Raw genomic sequence first — 27,683 nt, forward strand, 5'->3', positions numbered from 1 at the left:
GACATGTTGGGTTTACCACTACACGCCTGCACAGTGTGAAGGAAAGGGAGAGGGGGACACTCCCCAAGTCATTAGACAGACACTGCACACAGGGATTTCTACAGGGTGCAGGCAATAGTATGAGCCACAGGTGATTGTTTCTTGTGACTGGCATTGAAAGGCACTGATCGGCATTTGCTGATCACTTGCTTTTCCACAGAAATCGGCCAATACTGATTGATCGGCACATGCCTATTTCAAACATAAGAACACTGCACCAGCTGTCAGGCATGGTGGTGGTAGCATCATGCTCTGGCACTGTTTTGCTGCCAATGGTACCCCCAAGTCTGTCAAAGCCATTCCAAAGAGACGGGTGAAACTTGGATGCAGTTGGGTCTTCCAACAGGACAATGAGCACAATCACACATCAAAACTTGTTTTGGAATGATAAAGCAGGCTAAAATTAAGCGCTATGGAATGGCCTTCCCAAGGCCCTGACCTCAACTCTTTTGAAGATTCTTGGACTATGCATATACTTTACGTCCGTGCCAGGAAACATCCATCCATCTTCTATGACGCTTATGCTCACGAGGGTCGCGGGGGAGAGGCGGGGTACACCCTGAACTGGTCACCAGCCAATCACAGGACACATGAAGACAAACAACCATTCACACTCATATTCATACCTATGGACACCTTAGAGTTGCCAATTACCCTAACACGTTTTTGGAATGTGGGAGGAAACTGGAGTACTCGGAGAAAACCCACGCACGCACAGGGGAGAACATGCAAACTTCACACAGAGATGCCCAGCGGAGATTCGAACCCAGGTCTTCCCAATCTCCTGACTGTGTGGCCAACATGCTAACCACTTGTCCACCTCATGGCCCATGCCAGGGAAATATAAATATATAAATGAACCATACAAATTTGGCAATAGGAGTGGTCAAAAATTGCAGAATTATGTATGAAACTTGTTTCTGGCTACACATTTGAGACAGAAAGCTTGACTAGAAAATAAAACAGTATTTTATCTAAGTTTATTTTATCTAAGTTTATTTTGTCTCTTGTACATTGCAGATCAAACCACTGATGTTTTGTCCGGTCAAAATTTTCAAGGATGAAACAGACCTCAGTCTACCTCACAGGAGCAACACCAAGGAGCAGGTGACCGAGGTGAGATATTGCACTTGACTTTTTCATTTTCACTAACTTCATATGGGGGACAAGAACTGCATTGCTCCCACATCAGGACAGGAGGAAGTATAACGAGCCATACAGACCAATCAAACACTCAGGTCAGAATCACAATGCAGGTGGTCCTCGGTTTACGGTGTTCCGTGTTACGGCATTCCGTGGTTACAAATACACGCCGTCAACACGAACTCACTCGTTACAGCGGAAGAATGCATTATACGCGGCTCAGGAGCAGCTACACTATTCTTAACACTTAACTGTCGCAACCCTCATAGGATAAAGATCATATTTAACGTCTACTCAGATGTAAGGATGACAAGGACGTGGTCTCTTTGTTGTAAAAACAAAACAAGCTACTGTCAGAATATCAGAAATGACAAAACTCTTTAACACTACACATGACCGGTTGACCAAAACTCGGTTATTTTAACCACTGGTTAACCCCTAGCATGTTAAAGGATCTGCTCCTATAAAAGTGACAGTAACAACAAAGGAGTGGAGTGATTTTTTTGTTGTTGTTTGTTTGTTTTTTTTGTTCATTCTTGTATTTGGTGTTTTTATTACTGTATTTTCTGGCCCCCGTGTGTTCTGTTTACAGTGTGTGTGACTTAAGTGTTAATTTAGGTATCACTTCCGACTTACACAAAAATTCGACTTACAATGCGTTGCAGGTACGAAGCTCATTTGTAACGTATTGTGGCATTTTTTCCAAACATGGCAGTTACATGTAGACATGATCTCACAGTTTTTAGCCAGGTATGAGCTGACCCTGGCTTGGAATGAGTTAAAGAAACGGTTCCAATTATCACTGTGCCAGAATTCATATGCCAGCTCATTTAGAGGATGAGTAGGTGGCACAGGGAAATGGAGGCCATGCATTGGTTTAGCGTCAAGCTTGAAATAATGCAATTTAGATACTGGGAAAGTAATGAGAATTTATGCAAAATCCCGAGCGGCTCATTTTAAATGAATGTAGAAATATGCTCCCTAACAAACGCCTGTCAAGCTGCACCCCTCCTCCTGCAAAACCTAACTAAATTCAATCAGAGTGTTCATTTATCTGTCAAAAGCAGGAAGCGCAAGAGAAAATACAGGCTTCCTTCTCCTGCATTGGTAAATCGATGGAAGGAAAAAGGTTTAATGAACTTGTTAAATACACTATTTTAAGCTATTCAACATTCCAATTGAAAATCCGCCCTAATTAAAAATCCCTAATCTTTCACTTCCTCGCACTCATTGTTTCTACGTCTTGCTGCTTGTTTCTCTCACACACTGTTCCCCATCTTCCTCGAGCTCTCTCTCTCTGGTTTGGGACAAAAGGATGTCTCTTAATGAAAAAGTCAGTAGGAAGACGAGGGCTTGTCAGATAAGAACACGTCGTTGGTTGACAGCTCTGACAGGGATATTCGACAAACTCCGGGATGGAGGGGGCATGAATAAGTAAGGGTGGAAGCAATGGTGGTGGTGGGGGTTGTGACTGAAAAATTGTGCGCCACAATTGCTGATGGTGTTAGATGTGGCATATCTCTCTTATCTGCTGCCAAATAACTGGTGCACAGACGCTGATTTTTGTATCCGTGCCATCCATATCCATCCACGTTGAACCATCTGGCTCTCTTGGTATTTCTCATGTCTTTCTGTCCATGTCTGAGCAAGAGTTTTTATTCCCTGTAACCAAGGCCACACATCACAAAGCGCTAGTTTTTACCAGGCCTGTGCCACCACCTTTCCTACATTTTTTTCATCTGCATGAGCACTACTAATTTTCATAACACATGCTCAACCACATCAAAGTGCCTCAACAGCTTTAAAAGCTTCGAACTAATGGTGCCATGTCGGCAACAACTATTTTTTCTTGTCATGCCGCCAAAGGAAATATAGACAAATGTGACGCGTGGATGTTGCCGCCTGCCTGCCTTTAAAAACAGTCATGCATCAATTTGGGAGCAGGGTGTAAAGAAAATGCCTGGGATGCTGTTTGTCCATTGCTGTGGTTGGCTCTTTATCTGTTTATTTTGACTAGGTAATTGTGCTTGCGGTGCAGGGATGCCCCAGCAATAAACCACATATGGATTAGGGAAATATGGGGGATTGGAGTGGGGTTATCATGTGGAGGAGGGGTTGGGGGCTGTGCAGCTTCAGGGGTCTCAAACAAGCTCCTGTTTCCAAATAAACCCACCCACCTGATCTTACTGCCACAGATGTCTTGCATCATTTTCCAGGGAGCTGGGACTACCTCAATTACCCCAACTCGCCATTCCCATTGGTCTAAGATAGGGAAATGTTGACTGGATTCACTCTTGTCTCCAGGTTTTTCTTCTTTTTGGTTTCTTTTTTCTTTTTTTCTTTTTTTGTCGGAGTGGAGGAGGGGACGTGGAAATGTGGAAAGGATTAGGGGGCGGATTTAGCAACATTTCTCTTCTCCCGAGCTGTTAGTTAACCCTTGCATACCGCCAGCATCCACGCGGTCTCTCTTGCCACCAACCAACATAACCACCACACACACACTTGCACATACTTGTTCTTTCTCCCTCCCCCAAACTCTCCCTCTCTGGCGCGAGTTCTTAAATCCTTTTGAAGTCCTAAGCACTGCAGAAATCCATTGAGAGCCATGTATAATGGCTTTTAAGAGAGAGTGTTTAGCTGTATGCCGACCCTATGGCTTATGAACCGCTGGCGTTTTAATGGATCCCCCCCGCTCCCACCCCATTTTTTTCCTCCCTTCACCAGTACTAAATCTAATGGATTGTCCCTCATTATCATTTAAATAAGCCTCTTTTTTTACCCAGAATGTTCCATGTTGAATGAACTCTACATAGTTCAGCTAATTCCAAATGGCTTTGGCCATGCACACCTGTATATGCACACATATTTATTTATGCAGATGCACAAAGCCTGTTTAAGCATCTTGTATGAACACAGACAACGGATCTACATACATTTTTAGTTGGACTGTCTATGTCTAGTTCTTCATCCCTTTGTCGTTGCCCACCGTCCTGGTCTGATAGTGAAGGGATCAGAGAAGTTGAGCCAGGCATGGAATAGCCTTTTGATTCCCGCAGAGCCTGCTTTCCGGTTCTCGGCAGGACTTCTCCTTAATCGTCACCACAGGAGCTGTCCTGGAAATCAGAGGGGCACATAGCCGTTGATGAGAAGTGAGGTCTAGAGCAGGTGTGGGAGAATGGATGAGGGACACCAGGAAAGTGCAACAACACAGTCATGGCGAAAGTGTGGGGGAGGTTGTTGGGACTGAAGGCAGACCAACAGATGAAATTGGTCTAGCAGAAAAGTTCCCTCCAGAGACCCTGGGGGGAGAAATTGCCAATCTAGACAGAAGAATAAAACCAGTGAAAAGTGGACATAGAGGGAGGGATTTGGAGATTGGTGTTCATGCTGGGTGAAGACAGACTGTGCAAGAGAAGATCAAAATCCTTGCTCTTCTGTCTATGTCCTACTCTTGTTCAGCATTAAGAGGCTGCATAGGAAAGCACAGGATGACTTGATTGGCAAGAATACTCCACAAAATGAATGTCTGAAGAGATAATAATTCTGCCCTCGAAAGTCGCTCATTGCAGAAGATGAGCAGTTTTGTTAAAAATTGTGAAGAATAGGAAGAAAGTCCCCTGGACTGGTCGCCACCCAATCGCAGGGCAGACTGGTTTAAGTGCACAGGAGAATTACTGCCAGTCAAATTATAGATTACCTCCCATGGTCAGTAGGGACGCATACTAAAAGACTGTATCGAAATGACACCGGTGCAGACATAAACAGTAAGTAGCTAATGATGCCTCATATAGGTGCTAAATTAATACTCTTAATTTGGTGACACAGACATGCCTCATTTTGCCCTAATTTTTGCCTCATTTTTGCCTCATTTCTGAGGCATAGTAACTCACACACACGGCAAAGTGCAGTCACAAACAGGAATTCTGAACATCAACATACAACACAAGCAAGTTGCTACACTAACTCAATTTGGCTTAATTAATGACACCACTTTTACCTGGACTGAAAACCTTGGTTGACAAAGATTGTGATGACAAGCAGAGATGTCCACATGGATACTACCTTCATACTTTTCTACTAGGTATTTCTTGAACTCAGTAGTGTTTCTCTCCCTCTTTATCAAAGTGTTGACACTTGCAACTTTCTTTAGCAAAGAACTACAGTCAATCGCTGATGATGTCATCGACGGACAATAGAACTGTGGTTCAGTGACTCCAGGTTTCGGTTTCCATGCTAACATGCTGCTAAGAGTGACATTTTATGAATAAAATACGTTACAAAAGCAGTTGGACTCATGGAGTGTATTTACAACAGGACAAGATGTGTACGCTTACCATGAAATGTACGCAAACCAAGGGAAAAACAATTTGCGTACATTTTGGTACCGTTGTCCCCCGTTTATCGTGGTTAATTGGTTCCAGACCCGACCGCGATAAATTAATTTCCACGAAGTAGCATTTAATATTAATAAATGGAATATTTGTGTTGCTAGAGCATAGACAACCTGTTTATGACCTTCTAAATATGATTTTTGACTTATTAGAGCTCTCTAGACATGAAATAACACCCCTTTTGTCACCTTTACACATTCTTTACATTATTCTTTGTTTACACTACATTGCACAGAATCACTGCAGGGACATAAGAGACGGTCGCCACTAGCATAGCAAGCTACCGAGCTAACCAGTTAGCCCCTCCAATTTTCTTATTCAAACTTAAGAAAGTGTTTCAAACGGAGTGGGGAAGAAGGACAAAGTCAGAAGCCAAAAATGTACCGCTTACACGTAGTGAGAGGAGACCTTTTTTTTCCACTCGATCATGTTGTACATGTCATGGCTGACGTTGTGCAGTGTGAGGGTAATCTAATCTAACATCATGTCTCATCAATGTAACATTACTGATGCCTAGTGACCAGAATACTACATGACTTGTCTTTCAATATTTTTTAAGTAATTATAGGCCATAATCAACCATGAAACAGCGATCATTTATGATTTAATTCAATTTGGAAAAAAAACCCAATAGAGCGAGGGACCAATGATCGGACCCGATGTTCAACTGTAAACTGAAAAAATATGTTAACTGGGGCGTACGCTAACCGAGGTTCCACTGCATTCTGTTAAACTTGCGTGTAAAAAAAAAAAAAAAAAGTAAAAATAAAAAGGCCTTTTTTTGACGAAATATATGTCTTCCTTTGTTTAAGCATGGGTTATGGCACCGTTTAAGCAAGAGCACCGTTTCAAATGTACCACATTGGCACCGGTATCGGATAATATGTAGACAATACCCGACCCCAATGGTCAATGGTGGTCATATGTGAATTATTTGAACTAAATTATGTCAAAACTAAATTCACATATACAAATAAAAAATGACTAATGATAATTTTACCCAAAAGTGAACACAGTGCCCATGCAAAACGTAGCTCCAATGTATGGGCTAGATGTGACTGATAGCTTGGTGGCACTGTGGAGGCCAAAATATAGAGGAGCGGCGTGTGCCTGTGGCGCACATGACGGGCTGGGTAAAAGGTTAACGTGAATATTGATATTAAAGCGGCACTGCTTCATCATGTCTGTGTCAAGGAGTGAAACGCGCCTTAAAGGTCATTCTTGTTCTCCTCTCTCTCCCTACAGAGTTCCACTCACTCGCTGTCAGGCCGCGGCTACTCGGTAAGTGACATTTTCATGCTTCATAGCTTTACGGCGGAATTACAATCTCCAACGACCCACTTTATGGCCCCGGCGCTCTACTTTTTAATTATATTAAATAGAGTAATGGAGAAATCATGATATTAGGAGCATTAATTCTTTCTGACTGATTAAATCGTAGCAAGGTGTCCTGCACTCCTTGGCGAAAGGAGTGTTGTGTTATTAGCATCTGTCTTGGCCCTTTCCAGTTTTGCATTTTGGCTTACTTTTTATTCAAAACTCATCGCTTGTATATAAAGAAAAAAAAAAGATCACCACATCATAAGGGCGAGTGCACATTTAGATAGAGCTGTAATCATTAAACATGTCTGTGCATTGATAGAGGTCAGTCATGATTTTCATCATATGACAACAAACACATCCAACCACAAAAACAACAGCCCAGTCTTTCAAAGTAGTCCCACTCACAAATTGTCAGAGGGCTATTTTTATCTTATGAAAGCATCCGTTGTCTCGCCTCTGCGTTCCCGAAACGTAAATGTGTGCTCCCGTTGTTTCAGTGATGTGTGTAGTCTCTTGGTAGTAGAGACAGCAGTCGTCCTTTTTGTCCTTTGCTTAAAGGCACATTCATAAGAGGAACATTCTTTAAAGCGTGCTACTTTTAGCTGATGAGTGGCATATGGCATTTCATATTGCGAACTCGAAGCAGTCATCCAGACAAACAAAACAACTACAAATGACTTGTCGTCATTAGTATGCCTCAAAGGATTGCCATTAAAGCCCCTAACAAAGTGTAACTTCAAAAGACATTGATCTCCATGCATCTTTTTTTTCAAATTTTGTTTTAATACAACATGTCACATTCTTATTCCCCAGCGGCTACACATTCACAGATGGATGAAAACAAGCAGGACCTTCCAAAAAAGCATGTGGAGGCCTTTGGCTCAAGCTGTCAGTTTGAGTCGGCGGAGAGCAAGGCTTTCTCTTTATCTGGAAGGAGGAATGGAGAGTAGGGATGGATGTGGCGAGGGCTTAGTGTGTGGTGATGTGCAGGCGGGGGTTTTGTGCAAGCAAAGGGTAGTCCAGTAAAGTCTTATGTCTCTGCTTTCTGGCTATCCAACAGTGCTATCTGCAGTATTTGTAGCCTCTGGGCATCTCCTGGGTACTGAGCTCTGACTCGCAATCTGCTCGGCTGCCGAGCCCACTTGATTTCTGTAGGCATCTTATCTGTAAGTGCTTCGGGCTTTACAGAATGATGGTTTCGAAAGGGGGCGCAGAGGTTGTAGGGTCGGAGGGCTCCAGGGAGCCGCCAGGCAAAGGCTGAGTGGGTACGGGAGGAGGGGTTGGTCTCGGAGAAGGCCAGGGGATGGACTGAGTGTTATGACTGGAGGAAATGAAGAGGCCGTGTATGTGGGTGGAGGGCTGTGTGAAAGGTGAGAGGGTGATGTAGGAGGGTCAGCCGGGCAACTAAAAAGGAGGAGGCAGCACCACTCATGACAAAACGAGTGCTTTAGCCCCTACACTAACCATCATCCACTGCATCACAATGTGAAGTTATTGGATCATCATGGGAAGATGATGATAATATGCAACTAAAGAGCCAGTTTCTGGATGTCAGGGTCAGTCATAAAAACATTATCTGAGGTCTTGGCTGAGAAAGCAGAGGATTGCAAAGTTGAATTCCGCTGCTGACCAAAATATGAAAACTGGTAGTGGTTTGGAAAGATGCTTGTCCACTTCCTGAGCAGTGTTCTTCTTACTCCTCTTTGAGTCCTTTACAATTTCAGATGTCCTTTTGCAAGTATTCATCGCAGGTCACAGCTGATGGGGTTTGTAGGGCCAGGTCCTGGGGGCTGCACTAGGGGGTGTCGCCACATTCCAGTAGGCCGGACATGGTATGTACTGCATTTGTCTTCTGTGAGGTAGTTTGTTTATTTCATCAGTGCTTTGCACCTCCTGTGCTACACACGTAGTTTGTTGAGGGTCTTCCAGTTTGGCCGTGGGAGGTGGTGACCGTTGGCAATATTCAGTCGGCTGCCGATACAGAAACCTCTCTTTGGTGCAACCAGTCGGCCAATCTTTGTACTGTATATCGACTTGAGCAATCTGAGCATTGTTGATTCACTCCTATTTACTGTCGGGTAGCCCCATCATACACACAAATATTTCCCTTCATTCTCCCAAGGTGTGGCTGCTAGCGGGTTTGTTAGGTCTAGAGCCATATGTCACATCAGGACTGACTTGCTATCTTGCACAGTGTGAGGGACTGGATATGGAATTTTTTATCAGGCTGGCTTGAGCCTGTCTGCTTTGTGCGGTCTTCATTACAGCCTTGGCTATGTTTGTGAGACAATATCTGTGCCTTGTTTCCTGCTCTGCTACGTGCTTGTTGTTCCAGTGCGGATGAGCCTGGACTCTAGCGATTTATCACCCTCTCGGGGCCTCTTTGATAAAGAACTCAGCACCCCCCTCTGCATCTACAAGATAGGAGACACAAGAGGCAGGGAAATTGTCAGAAAAATCTCACTACAACTATCTACCCATTGTGTATCACTACCCGTTGGTTGGATATACAGTTTAGCACAGCAGATTAACTTCTGTTTTCCTTCTGTGGAACTGAGTTGGTTTCCCACCCAACGACCAGCTGTAGCTTATGTTTTCATGCACAATGAAAGCATCGATCTTTGTCTATACAATATAATCTGACATGACTGTTTTTGGAGGGTTTATCTCTGTGCAGTCATGGATTTAAACCTTAGCCATGGAATTTAATGGAGTAAAGCTTACTTGAAGCTGCCAGACACACCCATTCTTCTCTTCCACTGCTTGGGGTGTCATAATCACATTTAATGCTCAATGAGTCCTCACTCAAAAGAGCAGTTTTAGAGTTGTGTGTGTGCTTTTTTTAATATGGAATTGAAGACCTAAACATTCAACAGTCACACAGAGAAATGCCTCAATGTTTAAAGCAAGCGTTGTATTTTCCTCAAATTAAACATATTAACTGAATTACAGTGGTGCCTTGGTTAACGTCATTAACCCATTCCAGAAGTTTTCCAATAGAAAATAATGTAAGTCCAAGTAATCCATTTGACATGCAAAAAATTACCACAAAATACATTTTATAGACAATAATTATAATTGTACAGTACATGCAGAAAATAATGCAAAAATAATTACAAATGGCAAATTAATGGACAACAGAACATTTAACATCACTTTTACCTAGTTTTGCATAGAAGGAGGGGGAGGAGAGGAGATTATGCTTGGAGGGCAATCCCTTTTCTTGGACTTGTTATTGGGCTTGTTATCGGGGCAGTAAAAGGCTTTCTAACATGCAGTTTTAAATAAAAAAAAAAACTGTGCCACAAACATGACATACGTAATAAAGAAATTAACATTTAACATCACTTTAACTAGTTTTCCAAAGAGGGTGGGAGAGGAGATTATGGTTAGAGGGCAATCCTTTTTCTAAAATGTTCCTACACTCACAAAAAATCTACGCAGAGAGGTCTGTTGAAGGCTTTTTAGCATGCACACTTTTAAATTAAAAAAAGAATGCCACAACCATGACATGAAATGGAGAAATGAACTTTTTAATATCATTTTACCTGGAGTGGACACGCTTGGCAAAGTTTGGAAGCACGTTTGTCTGCACTTGCAAACACGCCATGCCTGAAATGGTAAATGGTCTTTCACTTGTATAGCGCTTTTTCTCCTGCAAGGCACTCAAAGTGCTTTGCCATTGCTAGCACATTTACCTACTGATGACACAGCATCAGGTTCAGTATCTTGCTGAAGGACACTTCGACACAACCACGGGAGGACAGAGGATTGAACCCGCAACCTTCAGAACCACTCTATTCTGCCACCTGAGCCTGATGACGCTGTGTGTGTCTGCTTGCTTTAAATTCTTCAACAGACTCACTCTTTGCAAGCGTTTTTTGTGTAGATCGACCAGCCTCAGCACTGAAACAGGTTAGCTCCTTCTAGCTCCCGCGAGCCGTTGATAAACAAAAGCATCAGGTTCTGAACACCTTCCATGATTTGTGGTTACTGTTTTGCTAACACCGTTACTCTTTTGCAACATTAGCTCACTTGATTACGTTGTTTTTCTTCAGGGTGGTACTTGTTGTTGATGAGGTGCTTCCAATACATCCTGTCAAGAGCCAAGGCAAAATTTTAGCAAATATTTTGGATGTTGGTAATGGAAATTATAATGGCTTAATTTATTTGAACATGCATACAAGTTACATTGGAATACATCACATATTACAATTCACAGATCCACGTGTCCAAAAGAAGTCAGAAGAAGCAAAGCTTATTTAATCCTGCCCCCCTTTCGTTTTACATCAATTGCAATACATTTGTTCAGTTCCTGTATTCCAAATGCACTCTTTGCTGGTTGAAATACAAAAGAAAATGATAAGGTAATGTAATAATGTGGTAAGATAGTTTTCAAAATTCTTGTCACTGTAACTACTTCATATGACAATCATAATAAATGATATGTATGAAATAAACTTAACAGAACATAGTTGAATAATGGATGGATGTTAACCAAAAAAACACTCAAACTGGATGTTAACTGAGGTACCACTGTAGTTGTTAAACAGAGCAAGGGAAAAGGTAAATTGTATCTAATTTTCTAATTAGCAACATTTAACGTCATTAATGTGTTCCAGAAGGTCCGACTCCAACCGAAACGGATGTTAACCAAATACATTTTTCCCATAAGAAATAATGTAAATCCAATTATTCTATTCCAGAAGGCCAAAAATGTTAACACAAAACACAGTTTTATAGTTTTACAATTAAAGTTCAACATGCAGAAAACAATACAAAATACATATAAAAACACATATAAATGATGAATGAAAGGGATACATGAGCATTTATGGTTACTTTTAAGATGTGGTTCTTGATGTGACTGAAAACAGGAAGGTGGTGGTGGTTGATCTCGTTGCCACATTGTGTCTTTCGGAACATTCATGTCTTCAATGAAGGTAAAAGTAACCTTAAAATGTTAATTTATCCCTTTCATTTGTCATTTATATGCATTTATAATTGTTGTATGCATATGCAACTATAAAAATGTGTTTTGTGTTAACATTTTTGATAGCTGCTGATGACATCATAAGTGAAAAAGTTGTATCAGGACACCCCCATTAAGAACACAGTTGGCCTCATGTAGTGTGTTAATAACAAGACAAGACACGCACCATATTGTGGCATACATTTTCAACATTAACCGAGAAACACGCTATCCGAGGCGGACTCTAACCGAGGTTCCACTGTGTAATGTTACAAGGGGCTTTACGTGAGAGTTGTCTTCCTCTATATAAATGCTGCTTCCAGCAAGCAGTCTGCATGCCTCTCTCTGTCACAATGCTTCCTTTGCAGTGGGGTGTGCAGGTGTCTCTGTACCACCCGCCTTGCACATGGTGAAAATTAGTGAAGGAAACCAAGAGCACTGCAGGAGTGGGCCAGGGCCCTGACATTGTGCTGGCCTTGGGGTGGGGCACTGCCTGTCAGAGGCCTCTCTATGAGGGCTGTCTGCCTTGAAAACCTATTTGTTTATCCCTGTGTGTGGTCTGGCTTCAGATCCAGGACCCTGCTGCTCTATACGCATCAGGAACCTGGGTTGTTGCCGCTAGCAACAGATAAAAATTGCTGTTAACCACAGCAGGGCCCACAACACATCAATCAGAGGTGCTGCAGATAAAGGCTTCTGACTTCTGGAGTTCTTGTTGAATGGCATGGCTGAAAATCCTTTCCCAGTGGCTGAGCATAGACTGGTAGTGGCACTCAGTCAGAGGTGTGAACAGAATCATGATTTGGAGTTATGTCGCTCAGACGTTGTACTAATTGCTAGGTTGCACCTGAAATCAAGTCTGGTTGCAGATGGAAGTAAAAATAAGCAAAGTCGTAATGAAACGTCAAGTGAAATCAGAATGAAAATGCCGTATACGTATAAAATGCCGTAAATCGTTAATTTTGGAAAACGTCATCACAGACTTTCTAAGATCGTACATCATAAGGAGAAAAAAGTTCAACAAACAACCAAAAAATGCAGAGGAAGGTTTTCGTTATTTTTCTTTGTGCAATTACATTGAGTAGCATTAGGACACTTTATGTGACGGAATCCCTGAGAGGCTGCCATGTAGGTGGCTTTTTGTATTAGTGTTCCCAAAAAGCCAAAGACAAATCCAAACATGCACATAGTTAATCTTCTGACACATGCCGAGTTGAAGTCTCATAAAACTTGCATGTCATGCACAACGGCGGTTGAAATTTCCAAGGTCTTGCGACTTTCGACGGCAATATTGATTAAATTCTAGGGGTGTCACGAGACACCTAACTCTTGAGACGAGACGATGCACGAGATTGGGTCTTACCAGAACGAGACAATGATCCAAACCACATCAGCAAGTCCACCTTTGAATGGTTGAAGAAAAACAAATGAAGACTTTGCAGTGGCCTAGTCAAAATCCTGACCTGAATCCTACTGAGATGCTGTGGCATGACCTTAAAAAGGCGGGTCATGCTGGAAAACCCTCCAATGTGGCTGAATTACCACAATTCTGGGCCAAAATTCCTCCACAGCGCTGCAAGTTATCACAAACACTGTTGCTGCTAAGGGTGGCCCAACCAGTTCTTAGGTTTAGGGGCCTATCACTTTTTCACACAGAGCCATGTAGATTTGGATTTATTTTCACCCTTAATAATACAAAGTTTCATTTAAAAAATGCATTTTGTGTTCAGTTGTGTTGTCATTGACTAATATTTAACTTTGTTTGATAATCTGAAACATTTAAATGTGACAAACAAAAATCAGGAAGAGGACAAACACTTTTTCACACCACTGTAGTATTTTGTAAAATAACAATTGTTTATGCATACAGAGGAGGCATACTTTAAATGTTTTAAAATTATAAGGCATCCTTGAGTTAACTTCCAGTATCATTTCAGAATTTCATTGTCAGGCCGGTTGTCAAAATATGGTCACGCTAGCTTATAATCAACTCATCTTAGACAAGAAATGGAGGCAAAACATGCTTGTTATCAGCTAAATTTATGCAAAACATTGCTGGAAAACAGGGAAGCAACTGAAACATCTAACCCAACGCCGAGGCAAGACATTAACTTCACACCATTAAAGCAACTGCAGACCGCTGAATTATAGATGCCAGCAAAATATTTGAGAAGAAGAATGCAAAAAAAGTTATAAGTGAATTGCTTGACAACACACTCCAATAAACAAAGATCTCACAGCATGCATCAACCTGCATCAACAAACCATCAAATACAGTACTTACCCATGCACCAGTAAGTCCAACATTGTCTTTCATGGCCTTAAAAGCAGATGTAAAGAAATGTGTCAGCATACTTGACGTTCATGAATTGCTTGTGAGTGTAGAAGGAAGTGTGAGCCATCAATTATTTTGAAATGTTGAGTTCTGTGATGTTGGGCCTTTAAAATACTCTGACATATGCGCATCTCTATGGTAGCTGAATGGTGGCCTATTGACTACTTGCCCCCCATGTCAAACTCTTTTTTTTAATGACCTAGACTGCCTCGAGGTCACGTGGTTGCAACTCAGCTAGAGAGTTGCATGAGAAAGGCTGTAACGGAAAAGACAGTCCTGGACAGATTGTTTCAGTCAAATGTGACACTGTCAGTTATTGTTGATTTGGCCTCTACAAAACAACCCTCGTGGCTCTAAATGAACTCCTAATGGACTTTGCCAACTGCTTAAGGGAGCCTAGGAACTTGTGCATTCAACTTTGCCGTATCGACAAGTACTCTTAGGACTGAATGGAGATCAACGCCTGAAATGGCCAGCAGGCGTATTCCAAAGGGCCAAAGGATTGACATGAGGGCAAAATATATTATCACTAAAGATGCCTCCAATAGTTCATTTAAACATTTTCCAATCAAGTTTCATTACCCATAAAGTAAATGTATGGTAATGGCTTTGGACCCTGTTAATGAAAAAGAACAATACTCATCTGTTCTTCTATTAAATTCAGTTAATTTATTCCACCATATACCCATGTTGGAGTTCATCCAAATGAAACACAGGCTCTCGTGGGTAAAAGCATTAGTTAGACCCCCTAAGCTAAGCCATGAATATCATCACTCTGTGTGTCCTGGATGCACTGTCCCCTAACTCACATTTGCCCCACTTTACAAAAAAAGCTCTATGATGTAGCAATCAAACAATGCTCCAAGGATTTGTTTACTCCAGGCTTTCTGCCCATTAAGTTTCACTGACACTGTAGACAAATAAAGGAGTAATTCCACTTTATCATATGTTACATATACCACAATCAAGCAGCAATTATATGCTCCTTCCATTTGTAAGAGCTCCCATTGCCGACATGGATGTTTTAATGAGGGCTGTAATGAACGCTCAGGGTGTTTGGCAAGTCTCAGAGATTGCAGAGGCTTTTATGGCTCCCTATTATAACGTACAATTTGCATCAGCAAATTACAATGCTTCATATCATTATCCTGCACCAAGGTCTGAACATAAATTAGAGCTCCAATTACAAACATCTATCTAGGAAATGGGAAGAATACCAGAGCAGTCCACCAGAGGTAAGAACAGGCAGAGAAAGCCTCCTGTGGATTGTGAAACAAGGGTTCCATAGAGCTAGTATTGTCTCATAAATCGCTCTGATGGGAAAGCTGTGCTTCTAAAATGAAAATACTCTTTTGGGGGTAAAGAACATCTGCTTGTTCTGCTTTGGGTTTTCTACAATACATCTCATATTTATACACGACTAGAAATACGGCCACAGTAAGCATTTGTGTATATATGTCCCTCAAGGTACAAGCTACTGTAAATCAGCCTATGATTGACTATGTATACTTTGATATATTGCTTTCTAGTATTAGGGCCATGTAAAATTAAAAACAAAATATGGAGGAAAAAAAGTTGCAGTTACAAGGACAAAGTATGAAATATGCAATATGCTTATGTGCTTCCTATCAAAATGTCCCATGCATGAATTGGGTATATCATTAAATATTAGTTGAAAACACCAATTAGATGACTGAACAACCATGAGGCAATTTCAGTTGTAGCTCATATGCGGGACTAAGTTGTTAATGTCTTCCCTGCTAAGTAGCTGTGGCTGCACTTGCAACTGCATGCTTGCTTTGCGTTGATATGTTAGCTAAACTTGAGCTGCGTTGGTGGTAAGTTCCTTTTTACAAAGAAGGCATATCACTCTGCCTTTATCACTGGTAGCGCAGAGGCATTTTTGAAATGTACATTTCCCATTCATTGGATAGACAACTCTCCCGTGCTCCTCCATTCTCACGTCTCCTCTTCGCTACTTGCTGCTCCTCACCTTGCCCTCTTAACAACAATGGGAACCTATCAGCTGATGCTAAAAAAAGCGCAAACAAAATAATAGTCAATCACTGTCTACAGGATGTGACTGACCGTTGTTTTCCACCCCCAACAGCTCAAGCACAATAGGCAGCATGCTTAAAAACAGGTTTTTATTAAAAGGCAACTCCCATACAGAAATAGTAAAGTTAGAGATTAAAATGTTTTTAAAAATTGAATTTTAAAAAATGCACAAAATATGACAGTAATTGATTAAAATTTCTTGTGTCAGAGGGGTTGGTGCTGGGTTGTGCTGGTGGAAATTCTTATGGAAGCTCAGTGTTTTCCCTTATTTCCCCAATATTGTATAATGCAAATATCTGTAGGCATGGTATAATTCCTTCCCTGGAACAGTCACAAATACTTACAAGGTGACTTGTCTTGTAAAATTATTTTGTCATTTCTTTTTTAATGTGGCTCTAACTCTACGTAGTGTGATATCTTCACACTCTTCACATATACTGTAGTTACGTAAGCATGCCCATTTGGCTCTGAGAGAGAAGACTCTATTGTGTCTCAATCTAGTCACTGTTATGACTCCCTATGTCTCCCTCCCTCCTTTCTCTTGATTATACCCTGGAGGGCACATGTTAAATCATACAGATATATCATGCTGTAGCCTATTAATTCAGTGCCACAAGTGTAATGTTAATCATTTAAAGGAACTTACACTGCAGTGCAGTCAAACCTATGTCAACCTATGAGAAACATTGCTTGGGTTTTTGTACATTCCGGGTTTCAGCGGACCTTTTTGGAATAAATGAATAACGAAAACGGAGATATCACTGTATTGGCCAACATTTCCCCAAAGGAATCAAGAAGATGTCACAAAGACAGAACTAATACTAAAGCATATTTTAGATTTGTTTTGTATTTTTATATGTGTATTCAGTGCCCGTCTTGGTCTCGGAGCACAACGGAAGTCATTATAAGAGAAACAGTATATTTGCTGCCTGTATTCCGCAGCCAGTGGCCAGATATCACTGTGAGTGGTAGAACAAAAGATGGCAAGTGCTGCGGGTGCCGTGTTCTGTACACCTTTACAGATGAAGTAAAAGGCCTGCGGGTTCTTGACAAGTCCAGTGGAGCTCCTCTGTGAAACACAACAAATTATGAAGACCTAAACAAACAGATTTCAATAGTCATACTGAAATGTTGAATCAGTGGCCTCAGTGGATTAACTGTACGGACATGACGGGGAAACAAAGTGACACTTTTGGAAACTATCCTCATTGTCTACCTGTATATTCTTCACGTTGACATCTTCAACCACACTATGGTGTAATACTTTTAAGGGGTTATAAAAAATATATACCCTTGCAATTATTTCTGCTACCAAACTTGCCTAACTTTTTAATAAATCTATTAGAGTTAAAAGCCCACACATGACTGTACTGCTATTGTTACCTTTTCTAGAACCTTAACAAGTTATACTAAGTAGGTCATGTTCTGCAGCGTGTCTTCTAATCACTCCCCGAAAAGAACACGATTCCCCTACATCGGAGCCCCCAAGCTGAGCTCCTGGGATTTCAGAGCACAACACACACTTATTTGATTTGCTGTCGTGTATTTTTCTCTGCTGTTGTTTCTCTCAATTCACTCCTCTTCTTTCTCTCTGGCTTTGCTTCTGACTACAAGTATACAAAAGCAACATTTCAGTGTCTCCAAACACATCACACACACACACCACAGCTTCTCATCCCCTCCGGAGCAAATGTCTGACAGGAGCAGCAGGTAAGATATAAGATTACAGGAGAAGCAGGAACAATTATCTCTCCAGCTGATTGCTGGTGTGTTTATAAAGACAGTAACTTTTAATGGCAGTGTTGTGGTTTTTACTGAGTCTGGTGCACAGCAGAGGGAGACCTGCTGTTTGTGTCATCTTATAGTACTGTGTTCTACGGGTGCAGGTATTTATAGCCTTTTATCGACAGAGGGAACCTTTTCAGGAAGTTTCCTATCTACCCTGTTAGTTTGAAATACCCCCCCTGCATTTCCATCAAAATCTACCCACGTAATAGGTTCTTCTAGCGGACGAAAAAGTTCCTCCTGGCCACTAGGTACTTTTTGTAAGTTCTCTGAACTATTGAGGGGGTGGGCTGTGCTAAAAGTTTCTGAATTTTTGGTGGAAAAGTGGCTTCTCTTCTATGCATTGCACGCAATGTATTGTTATGATAGTTTTATTCATTTTAGTGACTTTTTAAAGTCCTGATAAACCTTTAAATTCCCAGATTGATCAAAATAACGTGTGATATCCAGTGGGGGACATTGTAGTTGTCTACAAACTATTATTGTGGTATATTTGTTTGCAACTATGTTATGAATTAAATCAATCTCCTTATGTACTTATCTTTTCAATGATGCTTTCCCTACATGCTTCACCCATAACACTGTGGAGTTTTACGCAGTTCAATCAGTTGTAATTTATATTTGCTGCAAGTATTGGTATTGGGGTTGGCGCTGGGTTGCACAATTGGCCATGATGCATGGCGTGCATGTAATTGTTATGGACACCATTTTGCATCATAAGAAATGTGTGCCATTTTGTCATGTTTTAAAACCTTATTTAACAACAGAACATGAACTTACCGACTTATGGGTGTGGGTTTTAGTTGCAGTGGTAGACACGTACATCCTTATAACATGCACGGTTTAAAAATACCTTCTTCATGCTTCCTGGGCTCAGATAATGTACGCATAACTATACATCTAAAATCTCATGACCAAGTCAGTTGTGGTTTCAGGCTTCTGATTGCCCAAAATGCCGGTTCATTTGTTTTCATGTTGACTGAGAGTTTTATTTTTTTAAAACACCACTCATGTGGACGGACTTTTTTTTTTTTTAACACCGTGCACCATGTGCATTTTTGTGTTCGTGTGGATATGGCCTTTGTGTTAAGGAGCAGAGTTATGATACCATCTATTGCACAGAGTTGTAACAACAAGCTACATAGACAGTCCCATTTTGTGATTATGAGCAAGGGCCAACAGGTAGTGCCAAATCAAAAAAAAAATAATAATAATTAATAAAAGGTATCACCAAATCTATTTGTGGCAGTCCAAATAAATGAACGTATGTATCAGTTCCAACTGGTAGTTCCAGGAGAGGAGAAAAGAGGACAAACAAAGAGATGCAGATGATGCAGTGACAAATACTTATAGCCTACTGTATGCTAACAGAACAGGTGTTTTTTTTTTTTTTTTTTTATTTTGAGCTCTTACTCTATGTCCCCCACTTTTTTGTCTAGGTGTCCAGAAAATACACCTTTTTAACTCCGGGTGTGTCATTTTCGTTTCCTGCATCGGTTTCACAATTTGGGTGCTAAGTTAAAGTTTGTGCTAAGATAAAGGTGCCTCATCGTAATTGCTCAGGCTTTCCAGTGTCTAACAGATGAATTCTCCCAATTACTGCTCCCCTTGGTATATTGTTCAATTCTGCTGGCCAGGCATATATGGTAGAAATGATCATAAATCATGTTTTTAAGAAAGTTGCTGTCATGAGAATTTTTTTAGATATCATCCAAGAGGGTAGTACACAGAAAATAGTCCGAAATCCACAACTGGAACAAACCTTGTATACCTATACACAGTCACTACCTTGAATCTTATGTCATATGGATGGAGTGGAAGTGTAATGGAAGGTGTGCACTGAAAATGAAAACGAAATCGGTGGCGAAAAAACATTTATGTCCCCCAGTGGGGGCATGACAAAATCATTGAGAACCACTGATTTAGACCAAGGTTGTTCAAAGTGCGGTCTGTGGGCCATCGGCAGCCTGCGGTTATTTTTTAATTGGGGCGCATCACATGGTAGAAATATAATTAAAACTAAATAACCCAAGTAAAAATCCCCCCGCATCCTTTGACTTTTCAGTATGCGGCCCCCGGTGGGCGAAGTTCATACACAGGTGCTTTATCTTGATCCACACACACACAAGCGATACAATAATGTTAATGTTGTAAGGATATTATTCCTTCTCTTGAATAGTTATGCAACAAAGTCTGTCAAAAAGATAATGAGCATATACTGTTATATATTTTCTCACACAGTCAAAACAATCTGAGTGTGTCTTTGATTTGCTCTGACCTCAGACTGGCCCGTTCGTCTGATGATAAGCGAAGTAACAAATTAATTTAACCTTTCATTTACTGCAAGATGCCAGCTGGATACTTTCCGTCTGGTGCCAAAAAAAGCAAATGACTGCCAGACACACACCCTTGTCCACAGCCCATGACCATCCTCACTTTGCACCCCTGTCACTATGCCATCAGTGTGTGGTTAGCCTCGGCCCCCATCACACTGGGGCACATGGGAGATTAACTGGGCCGACTTACTCACTCAGCAGGTTCCCCGACTCCCTTGCACTCATCCTAACCCAATCTGCCAGCTAGCCTCCTGCTCCGCCGAGCCATGGCAGCAGGGCACCGCGAGCCTGGGCTGCTTTCATTACGCCTGCCAGATGGGCTGAGAATTAGATTTGAACTCCCACCATAGAGGGAGGAGGGAGAGGTGCGAGATTGAGGAGGGATGAAGGGAGGGCGTTTGGTAGCGGGAAAGGGAGGAGGGAAGAAAGTTGTGCTTGTTAGAAAGTAATGTTTTTTGTTTTCATTTATTTGGCAAGTTATTACACTTTAATGTAGCACCCCTGGGATGTGGCAGCATTAAAAGCCTGTTGTTGAATAATGGACTAACTACGAGCAAATGCTCGGGAGAAATGAAATTAGCGAGCGCAGCAATTTGACACAGTGATTATCGTCTCCTTGGAGGCACTTCCTGATGATTTAAGAATGCTAACATTTAAGCAAGTCAGATCTGATTACTCTTCAAGGTTAAATCGAGCCATGTCGGAGGGGAGGCAGAGCTTGATTGGGAATATCTGTGATTCCCTTAATCTGCCGCTCTTCATGCCGAGGTTTCTCATTTTTGCAGCAGCAGAAAAGAAGCTCAGGGCAGAAATCTGTTAGACCCTGATGACATCTTTTACCAGCACTTAATTAGATCAGCTATATTCTCTTTCCGAGGTGTAATTTCTCCTCTACTAAGTACCATTACTATCAATGCTGTGAACGGTATCTTGCTAACAACATCAGCTGAGCTCGTCTGATGAAAAAATGGCGGAAAACCGCAAATGATTAATGCCTATAAATGTGCATTTTTACACATGGCTCGCCCCTTCCCAAAACCTCCTGCTAGCTTAACATTGACATTCTCAAATTTCGGACCAACATTTGCAATCAAACTAACAGTTGGAATTATTACATTAGATTCAGATCCAGAACGCTCCTCTTCTCTTTGGCGTTGTTCAACCACAACACTATCCAGGTTAAAAGCCCTAAATACCACATTTACCTTCTGATGACACAGCATCAGGATACAAGGATACTTCGACATGGTCAAGAGTGGGTTGAACCCACAACCTTCAGGTTGGGAGACAACCACTAAATCACATGAGCAATGCCACCATTTCGGTAGTCACCACTGATGAATAGGGGTGTCACGAGACACCCAACTTTTTTTTAAACCGAGTTCCCTTTAATATGTTGTCTTTCTCTCTGTAAACTTGCGGAATTGGCGTCTGTGACATGCATTTTTTCACAGGCCACTCCCACTCGCCCGCGCAGAAGATATTTCACTTTTGTTGGCTGCTTGCATTTAATTACTTAATAAATGTATGACGCAAGAAACACTTCTTGTCTTTCACTTTTGATGCACACCCCTACTTCCGAAATAAAGCAACCATGTCGCTAAATTGTCAACACGGATATATTCTACTTATGAGGTGTGTACTAGGGATGAGCAGGATACTCATTTTAGACGGATGATGCATTTTTGCTGAGTATGAGCATGAAACGAGTACAGCTCGTCATTATCCGTAATGACTAGCAGATTCCAATGTAACTTATATGCATGTTCAAAATAAATGAAACCATTACCATGAATTGCGAATGTGCCCGGATTTACTGTACATTAATCCCTCGTTTATTCCAGTTAATTGGTTCAAGACCCGGCCGTGATAAGTGAATTTCCACGAAGTAGGATTCCTTATTTATAAATGAAATATTTTCATAGTTAGAGTGTAGAAAATGCAATTACGACTTTCTAAATACGGTTTTTAACATTACTAGAGCCCTCTAGACATGAACTAACACCTCTATAGTCATCCTTAAACTTGTATTATCCAATATAGTAGACATAGTAAGAGTAAATAAGCCATTTAAGACATAAATAAGACTTGTGATCTTATATGTTGCCATAAATGTGTTCTCTTGAAGAGGACAGTGAGTGCTGGACAAGAAGTTATGTCGGGGCTTCAGAGTTGAGTGTCAGCTTGCTGTGGGTTACGGCCACAACCACACTTACTTGTACCATTTTTTTCTAAGCTAGCAACGTGTCTTTTGTAGTATGTTTAGTATTTTTATTCGCCTGTGCCGTCTATTCTACAGTATAGGATGCCAACGTTTCAGCACAGGCATCTTCTGGTCCAATGTTAATCTCAGACAGATGCACATATAATATTTTTAATTAGGCGACAGCAGACAGTGACTTACTCCTCCATAAACCCAGCACACTTCCAGGGGTCTCAAACCATACAAAAATGTTTTTCCTCTGTTAGGGGAGCATCATATCTTTTTAAAGATGTTTACGCTCTGTAGGTGTCTCAGAGCCTGTTCAAACAAGGCCCCAGCTGGAGAAGTGATCGGTGATAGGGACAATGATATGAGTGGGAGCAGCGCAACGGATGCCGACACGTTATTGTTGCACGTGATAAATCCTTTGCTGTACGGCACTGCACCCCGCAAAGTTGAGGGACAGATGGATTCTACATTCATATCGGCATACTAAATATACGATAAATCAAAAGACTTCACACTGCAGTCATGAAATGTATTTAAAGGACAGGAGCAACAAATTGACTTTGGGGAATATGCCAATTAGTTTTTCCAAGCTGTTTACTTATACGGGGGGGGGGGCATTATTGCAAGTCAAATGTAATCATCCTGCCGTTGGTTTATACACCGTCTGGAAAAGTAATATTAGGTTGGTCGTACATCAGGTTTGCAATTTGAATTTCTCAGATATAAGTAAGCAGGCTGATGTTAATCACAACCAATCACTGATGTTATCAGACTTGTCTTGCTTTGTTTATAGCTGCTCTGTCTTTTGGCACAGCTTGAAATTTGGCAACCCGAATTCATTAGCTGCTGTGTTTTATATAGTCGACAAGGCTCTGTAATGTGGGATTGCATTTTCTTCCCTTTTTATATGATGTGGGAACTGCGTGTTATCTCATGTTTACATCACAGCGAAACTGGTCTATGCATTGTGTAGCATGCGGGGTTATCCCAGGAATGGAGTGAAAAGTAAATTGTAACCAGGCTTTTCCACATGAAGCATACATGCTTAAGTATGATTAGTAGAGATTAAGGTGGGTTTGATTTGCCTCTTACAGGGCCCTGTGACAATTTGGAATGGATTGAGAGCAGCTTTGAGAGAACAGTCTCCTTAATCCCATGCCAAGTGTTCTCACTCACCTTTACTGATTTTTTTACATTAATGTTCTCACGCCAGCTGCAGAGCCAAAGGCCCAGAGGTTACACCTCAAAGCACTAGAAGCATGGAAAATGTTACATTAAACATTTCCAGGACCTTTACTGGAACATGTTCCACCACATGCGTTGTCAGTGCCAATCAAGGAAGTAACTATGCAAGGACAAAATGAAACATTTGCCGTTAGTAAGGGAGGAGGTACATTTTATATTTTCAGCATAGAAGCAGTGTTAAGGTCCAGTCATGGCCCTTTCCCCAGCCAAGGATGTGGACCAAGCCCCTCATTTAAGCCATTCTGCCATCATGTCTTTCATTTCCATACCATCTCCCTATCAAGTATATGAGCTGGAGGCATCCCATGTGCTGGGTGATGTGATTCTCTGATAGATTCATTCATACATAATGATAAAAGATGGGCTTGGACAGGGCTACTTATTTGACAATCATTGAAGTGCCAGTGTGATGGATGGTGAGGAGGACCTCCAGCCCACTCCCCTCCCACGCCTTAGCCGTAGCTCCCATTTCTGATCCCACCTTATTTATTTTCCCCAGCCCCGCTCAAGGTCTCACCTCACTTTAAAAGAGAAACATCGGATTGAATTAAAATTGGTTGCTCACCCAAAACAGAATGTCGTGTGCTTCAAAAATCACACATCTGTTCCCACATCTCGTCATTGCAAAGTCAAACCCCCTCTGTCTCCCACTGGCTGTGAGGTAATGTGAATTATTCATGCCAGCAGGGCCGTGGTGCGCTTCATCATGTTAAAGTGCCCATGACATTACTGATGGTGCCACCGATGCCCCCGCACTGCTAGCTCTGTTAATGCATTTGGAAGCAAGAGATAAAGGAGATGGAAAGTAGATGTATGGACACTGAGGACAGCACATTATTACTGCACATTAGTGTTTTATTGCATTTAGTAGTTTATTATCTTTTGATTTCATTTCTATTTGATGTCATTATTGAACTACGTTCTTTACCGCTTCAACCCCTTTCTCTTAGAATGTCATAGACTATTTATGGGCCTGCATGTGGAGCGATGCAGCCACTCGTTTTTCTTGCAATTAATTCAGAACAAACCGTGCAAAGAATCCTCAGGTACGTTATATCTCAGGATTTGTGTCGTTATGAAGCAGAGCGGTATTTCTATTTGGTAACATTCCATGTAACGATGGCGACGTTAATCACAAACAAAGTCAAAAGTGGGACAGTATATTAGGAACACACCCTGATGGGGGAACAAAAAAAAAACGGGAAGATGTGCCTCTTTTTCCAGGCTGTCGGTCATGCATGCAGTCACGCAGCAACACACTTAACACCTCATTTTGTTCACACACTTCTGTACTGTCTGACTGGCTAGGTTTTGTTTTGTTTTGTTTTGTTGTTGCCAGTAGAAGAGGGTGAGTGAAATCAGGTTTTCAGACATTTCTCCATTTGTGTGTATTGTGTCAAAATGTCTTCAGGAACTTTTCTAGTTCTCCATAAAATAGTTTTACAGCTCTTATACCATCTGTCTATCCATGCAGGAATACAGTACATAGGCAGTTTACAAAATGCTATGCTTATTATCTGTAACTTACCTTGCAGCAAGTTTTCATGACTCATTAGATATTGAGATTGCTCTCGAGACAACATTTTTTTACACATAAAAAAATAATGTCAGCACATGGAATAGACCTCACTATTTCCTCTATGACCCACGTCTTACCATATTCAAACGTTTTTGATCAATCACCACTACCTTTTTGCTCAGAGAGAGTACGTCTCCGCAGCACCGAGGCGATTAATTTTGTCGTAGTGTGCATCCATGCTGGGAACACTAATGATGTACCATATTCAAAAAGCACGATTGTAAGCATAAAGAAGAAACTATGATCATATTGAAAGTAAATTAGCTGGAAGAAGAATAAACTTGGACAGACTGAAGCTATTGTGATCGTATATAGTTCCACTGGGATTGACTGTCATTCAGCTCAATTTTATGACCTCCGGGTATTTGTAATCAGGTCTGATTGCTAGAGATTTCTAGGCCAGCAAACTATCCCAGCTCGCATCTTTCTGCACTAGAGCCAACCCACTCAGGCAAACGGGCTGTCTCAGCTAACATTATGTCTGGATGCTGCAAATAGATCTTGCACTGAGCCAAGAGAGTGCTTCTGCACACCAAGAACAGGATGGAAAAGATGCAAGAAAGTTTTTCCACTCTCAGTTTGTGGTGTACCAACCTCCAGCATGGTCTTTGTAAAACTTGTTTCATTTTTTTAGAAAACGAACCCTGTAAAATAGCTGCAGGAGATGAGCACATCTGATACTGTGGTTCTCACATGCTTTGCCTTCTGAATTTTCACAATAGCGATAGCGGGCTACTGACAGAGGAACCCTGATAAAATCTTACCTGATTAGAGGAGAGAATTGAGACAGAGCTGAGGTGAGTAAAAACAAAAAGCCTTGGCCTCGTAATATAAATGTGGTTTGTCTACATTTCAGTTGGCTCTCAACCACGTAGTCTTTCCACAGGTGGGCCCACAAATTCACACAAACTCTTGTGGTATTGCTTTATCTATTCATAGCAAATTTTAATACGGTCAGATTTCCCCTTTTCATTTGTTCCACCAGCTTCTGAGATATGTACATACATTTTCATTGTTCACACAGATTTACTAATCACATTTTACTTGATTGCACGTTGGTGGATAAGGACAGATTCTTCCTGGGTCTGAAAGATGAGCCAAGCTCCATGTACGCAGAGTTTTTGACCTGAAAATAGCAAGCGTCTGACTCCTGGGAGCCACGATTCTCTTACCCAAGAGATTTTATCACAGCGAACCGGCCGTTGTTTTTAAGACAAGAGAAGGACAGAAGGAAGACAGTTGATGCCATCACCTTGTTTGTTTGTTTTTTGGACTCAGTTTGGACCCGATTATTGTCAGTATCGCCGATCACCTGTAATTTAATGTTCTTCATTCTGCAGCACTTATTCAAGGAAAAAAACAACAATGTCAAACTAATTTGGATGTTATACTCATGACGGCAAATCATGTCTTCTGTTTCCATGGCGACCCCAGATAACCTACTTTACCTGGCTATAATGTTGTGCGAACAGCACCATTCAGAGGTACATAGCATTAGTTTAAATTAAGGGTGAGACAATTCCTCAAGTAATTACAGTGCCTCTATTACGAAAAATAATCTAGGAATTTTCTCTGTCTCGAGGAATCATCTCGTGTGCTTACGTAACCTATGCGCTTACGTCGCCCACACCGAGGAAGAATGAGCTCAAAGATGGAAGAGGCAAGGGACATTTGCAATGAGGACGAAAGAGGAGGAAAACAAAATGAAAAAGACAACTTGTCGAAAGTGCTAGTGCATTTCAGGCTAATCAGCAAGTTGGACATTGTGACGTGCATCCATTGTAATGCGGCACTTACATAGCACAACAGCACATCTTCGATGTTGCAGCATCCCCAAAGATACCCAGAATGGAGTGGAAGACCCGAGACAAAGTCAAATTAACATACAATAGTGCAAAACAATGAGATAAATATAAATGGACCTTTGTAACATGATGCTAGCCGTGTGGAGGGCTAGGTTTCTCTTAATTATGAATAGGGATGGGTACCGAAAACTTTTATATGCACCGACCGAATTTTGGCTGTAGTACAGAGCACCGATTAACGTGTTTCGGTACCAGACTGGCAGTCTCCGTGGAGTGTCATGGTGTCGATCGTAACACCACTCAATTCACAAGGGAAGACGAAGCCAGAGGGAAGGTGTCATGTTTACACCAACAAGGAGACAAATTAAAGCTAAAGAAGCTAACTCATATTTCTAAGTATATGGATACGATAAAACCTTCCTGTTTAATACATTTCATTGTTCTGGAAGAAGATACTGTT

The 27,683-nt window shown here is 41.4% G+C and overlaps 1 protein-coding gene across 10 annotated transcripts in view; it reads left to right on the forward strand.

The window, feature by feature from the left end:
- Positions 1-27,683, forward strand: part of fbrsl1 (fibrosin-like 1) — a 380,357-nt gene that overhangs the window by 155,910 nt on the left and 196,764 nt on the right. For all 10 annotated transcript variants that reach the window (XM_054772261.1, XM_054772266.1, XM_054772257.1 and 7 more), the window contains exons 3-4: positions 1,060-1,155; positions 6,819-6,854. In XM_054772261.1, the coding sequence (XP_054628236.1) occupies positions 1,060-1,155; positions 6,819-6,854 (132 nt within the window). The remainder of the gene's footprint in view (positions 1-1,059; positions 1,156-6,818; positions 6,855-27,683) is intronic.

The sequence above is a fragment of the Dunckerocampus dactyliophorus genome, chromosome 4 (assembly GCF_027744805.1).
Source record: "Dunckerocampus dactyliophorus isolate RoL2022-P2 chromosome 4, RoL_Ddac_1.1, whole genome shotgun sequence".
Lineage (NCBI taxonomy): Eukaryota > Metazoa > Chordata > Actinopteri > Syngnathiformes > Syngnathidae > Dunckerocampus > Dunckerocampus dactyliophorus.